The 5,068-nt window shown below is 39.6% G+C and overlaps 1 protein-coding gene across 1 annotated transcript; it reads left to right on the top strand.

Moving 5' to 3' along the window:
• The first annotated feature begins 3,476 nt into the window (after positions 1 to 3,476).
• P2RY8 (purinergic receptor P2Y, G-protein coupled, 8) lies at positions 3,477 to 4,750 on the top strand. Its single transcript, XM_009872362.1, has one exon. The coding sequence runs from the start codon at positions 3,541 to 3,543 to the stop codon at positions 4,612 to 4,614; it is 1,074 nt and encodes a 357-aa protein (XP_009870664.1). The 5' UTR covers positions 3,477 to 3,540; the 3' UTR covers positions 4,615 to 4,750.
• Positions 4,751 to 5,068: the final 318 nt, after the last annotated feature.

Raw genomic sequence — 5,068 nt, 5'->3', positions numbered from 1 at the left:
TAATTGTATTGGAAACCTAAAATTGAAAGGAAGCAACTCATGAAATGTAAGGGTTATCTAATTCTAAGACTCATAAAGATTAATTTCTCACTTGATATATGACATTTTCAAGTTAAACCACAAAAGACGGCTAGAGACTGTGGTTGCAGTGGGGGACGGACGTAAGTTACCCTGAGAAAGATGGAAATATAAATACAGTATTAACTAAACCCAAACAGACACAGTAATGGGAGAGATAAAGTATGTTGAAATGCTACATTGTGGCTCCAGTAGCCTGACCTGGGCATTTAAAAAGCGAAGCATCACAAGGAAGGGTGACTCAGAGCAGGAATTTCTGCTAGCCCAAGCTTTCCTGAAAAAGGAATTCAGAATTAGAGCCCCAGAAGGATTTGACAAAAGGAAAGGCAAAGTTGGAAGGAGGATTTTCTTTACTCCACATTTCTCTAAGAGGCTGTTTGCCCTCAAGAATTATTTACACCACCAGTCTTGTATGCTTTGCATGCCACCTCCTCCCTTGCAAAAGACAGTAGGAAACCATCACATCATTTTTCTTTTGCTCCTTGTGGACACCTTCCTTACTGATAACCATGCCAAAGGGTCCTAGCCTGTTTGGAGATCTCTCGTAGGCACCTAATCACAAACTCTGGTAACTTTCTAGCCCTGTTCAAGAGAAATCTAAGTTTGTGAGGCACTTGTGTTTTACTGGCAGTAGTGTTCTAAAAGTGTGTAAAATTTGCCTTTAGCCAGACCATGAATCTCGATACTGTTCTGCATATTGTAGCATCTATGAGTCCATTTTTTTATCTCATTCCTATCAGGTTTTGCTCTCTGCAAAAGTAAGTTTAGAAGAAAATAAGTTTGTGATTAGTCTCAACACAAAACCAAGAACTATTCAATAACTTTATCACCAGTGTGACACGTTTATGGGAAATTTTCATCTATGCTCCTACCTCTCAAGAACATACAATTTCTATGGGAATAGTATCTAGGGGTGAGTTCCCTTAGCCTGTGAGAGCAAATATCTTTCACTTGCAAAGGCTTATTGTTAGACCTCTATAGATACTTTGATATAGATAAAAAATACTGTTTGTTTTGGAAAGTTCAGGGTTGTAAGGCACAGAGGGATGCCACTGGAGAAGGATTTTTGAGGCAATACAGTTCATGAATAGATATTTACTATGGTAACTCGTAGATAGAAGAGTTGAAATAGATAACATTAAGGGTATTTTTTCAAGAGCTTTGTGTCAGTGAGTGCTTTCTCAAGTTGCCCTGAAAATTGAAGAGTTAGATTCATTCTTGATATAGCTCCACTAACAAGAAATTCATCTACAATGGCTTTGGCTCAGAGGGTTTTTGAAGTTGTGATCAAGTGACATGCTCATTACTTGGAACATGATTGTTCTTCATGTGCACAATACACTAGGAACACATTGCTGACTTCTTCGAAATTCCTACTTTCTTATGCCTTTTTCTGGGCTTCCAAGAGCTCAGCTAGAAATTCCTGAAAGGAACATTAGTTAACATCACCTGTTTGACATAGATTCTCACTACTTTTGAATATTTTAAGTGACATTTGAAGCACTATCTCAAATCAAACAGATCAAGAAACAACACAAATAAGTTCCATGGAGTTTCTTGCTGCTGTAGCTGTGATTTTTTTCTGGATCTGCATTCAATTTATTTTTAGATTTGAGTATCTCTACTACAGTATAACCTTCAGTAGAGAATTCACCTTTGGCAGGTCTCAGGAACCACTAACACTTATTTGCAAAAAGTCTAGCAAGTTATTCACCAAGACCCTCTGTTAGAAATCACAATTTTTGTCAGAATCGTTCTTTCCAGCTAGTTAGCCAGGACTGAGGTCTGATCTCTTTGAGAGACTGTCCTGTTACACTACTCACATGTTATGACCACACAACTAATAAAAGCTTATTTGAAGTTAAGAGACATAAACTGACTGGCACCTATGTTTTCTTAAACTAACCTCCTACAGCAGCTGTGTTGTGTGGAGAGATGCTTGCATGAAACAATGCAGAGTCCACAAGTAGGAGGGTCTGCCTGAACCCCCTTCTAACTGCATAATGTGCCAACAGCTACCAGCCTGGCAACCTTTTCAGGGCCCTGTTGCAACTCTTCACAGAACTTACTGTTGCTCTGTCCTCTGCCTTTCTGGTCTTTTATTGCCATTTCTTCTCTTTTTCAGCCTTTTGTGAAACTGCATCCCTGTACTTGTCATTTAATGAAAGTAAGCACTCATGCATGTAAGCACATCGAGGCATGAGTCCTCGCTTGCAGCTGTGAAGTGCTAAACTGTGAAGTAAATAAGCTAAACCGTAACCTATTGCATCGGCCAAGAAAGATCTTTATAGGCCAGACTGTGAAAGCATGGCTTTGCTTTGCAGACTGCAAAACTGAAATTAATTTTGCAGAATTGTGGGTGATGACAATAAGGCAGCTGCAAACAGAACATTTTTTAATAACTTACATCTTGCAGAAACTGAAACTTGGTAGCTTTTCTTTTTGTTAGAAGAGGGTATGTTGCCTCTTCAGTGTGGTCCCATAAGACAGTAAACCAGTCCAAGCAACTGCATTCTGTCCCTCGTTCTTAATTATACATGGTGTTTTCCTTATATTCTGCTTATATCATTAATACAACAAGCATAACTGATCGATTGGTTGCATGTTCTCCTTTCCCCAAGTGAAAAAAAAATAAATAAAAAAATCCAGAGGGCCAGTTAGCTCAATTGGTTGAGTGTGGTGCTGATAACACCAAGGTTGTGGGTTCGATCCCTGCTCAGTCCCCATGTGTTGCCTGATCTAGTTGAGAGGCATCCCTGCCCATGACAAGGAGGTTGGATTAAATGATCTCTAAGGTCTCTTCCAGCCTAGGCCATTCTATGATTCCATGATTCTATGATTCTATGATTCCTTGGAATGGATCACTCTTTAGTTGGGAAAAAAAATTTAGAAAATATTGTGTATTATGAGAAGCAAAGTCATGACATCTTGAGTAGATAGGATGGATTTAGCTCATGGAGATCCTGTGGCATAGTGTTCCCATGCAGACATCAATGTAATTTCAATTTGTGATATGTGATTTTCTTTACGGTACAGCATGTAGATGGATTTAGCTCATGGAGATCCTGTGGCATAGTGTTCCCATGCAGACATCAATGTAATTTCAATTTGTAATTTCAGCATGTAAGAGGTGTGATATCGTCTAGACTGCAAAATGTATCAGAATGCTGATTCAGTGGGGGAAAATAGCTGTACAAAGATTGGAGGAAGTGAAGCTGGTAAAATATCATGATTTGTATGGAGGAGAGAATTTTCAGGATTTAATGGATTCAGTTCATTCAGAGATAATCTGTCAAATTACATAGGGCTTTTCCTTAGTTTGGTTAATAGAAGAAGTGTGTTCTTAATTTCTGGTTTGACATATTGCTTTTCTCTCTTGATATTTGTCCTCTAGGTTTTTAAACCAAGTGTTCATTATATGATCCAGCTGGCTTATAGGGCTCAACAACCTGCTTGTGAATAATGGTGAAAAACGGATCCCACCTGGATGTTGAAACACTGGCAATGCTCCAGAATAAAGCTATCTCCATCACCCTCCCAGTTGTGTACACACTGGTGGCTATGATCAGTATTCCTGGTAATTTATTCTCCCTTTGGGTACTCTGCTTGCACATCAAACCCAAAACACCTTCTGTTATCTTCATGATCAACCTAAGCATCACAGATCTCATGCTGGCCAGCTGCTTTCCCTTCCAGATTTCTTATCACATTCAAAGCAATCACTGGAGATTTGGCAAGACTCTTTGTAGCCTCGTGACCGTGATGTTCTACTCCAACATGTATTCTTCCATACTGACCATGACCTGTATCAGCATCGAGCGGTACATGGGTGTGGTATATCCCATGAAGTTGATCAAGTGGAGAAGAAAAAGATATGCCCTGGCTGCCTGCCTAGGTATGTGGACTATCTTGCTACTTGCCTTCTACCCACTAGAAAATGCAGATCTGACCTATGAGGTGGAAGAATTGGGGATTATAACCTGCTTTGATGTCCTCAAATGGGATATGCTTCCCAACTTTGCAGCCTGGGTAGCCTTTCTCCTCACACTATTTGTTGTGCTTTTCTTGATCCCTTTTGTTGTAACGGTTGGGTGCTATATTGGCATCATTCGGAAGCTTATCCAGACATCAAACAGATATGGTAACAGGCAGAAGACTAGATCCATATACCTGGCAATTATAGTCCTTCTGGTATTCATCACTTGCTTCGCCCCCAATAACTTTATCCTACTTGTGCATATGATCGTCCGGCTATTTTACCACAGGAGTTTGTACCCTGCCTACAAGATCACCTTGTGCCTCAGTTGCCTCAACAACTGCATAGACCCCTTCATTTATTATTTTGCATCCAAGGAATTTTACCAGAAATTCATGCAAGTGTTTCGCCCTAAGGTATTGATCAGTGACAGTTTAGAAAACAGAAGGGAAAGCTTATTCTCTGGCAGGACCATGTCAGCCAGGTCAATGTCAAGCGGACCTATGGATGGGTTAGAGGGAGTAAAGGTCTATTTGCAAAGGCAGGAAAGTGTTTTTTAGCCTTAGACACCCGCAGAAGAAAGGCACCTGTGAGATCCATGAGTAGACATGGAAAACATTTATTTTTTAATGGCTACCTTCAAAATACCTTGCTCCAGTGACAGAACTCAAGACATACTTACATTGTATATCCTAGTTCAGTACTTTCTGGCAGGAAATGGAAGCATTAAAGGAACTGAGTTTATCCAAGAAGGCACTGAAGCAAACACAGTACTGATAATTACAAGTTGGCCTGGAGTTAGCCCTATTGCATGAAACCAATGGATAAGTTTAGAATAAAAATTACTTTCAGGTTTTGTGATCTCAGTGTTTAAACAAAAGCTTGTGATTCTCAGTGAATGTGAAATATGACTATATATGGATTAGAGCATACACCGAAGTTGGGTTTGGGGTGGGGAGTTATTTTTCTAAGCAATGTGCTGTTTGTTTTGTTGGTTTGTTTGTGTTTTTTTAA

Source organism: Apaloderma vittatum, unplaced genomic scaffold, assembly GCF_000703405.1.
Source record: "Apaloderma vittatum isolate BGI_N311 unplaced genomic scaffold, ASM70340v1 scaffold39546, whole genome shotgun sequence".
NCBI classification, from domain to species: Eukaryota; Metazoa; Chordata; class Aves; order Trogoniformes; family Trogonidae; genus Apaloderma; species Apaloderma vittatum.
The sequence above is the reverse complement of the archived record's forward strand: the minus strand, read 5'-3'. Positions and strand labels throughout refer to the sequence as shown.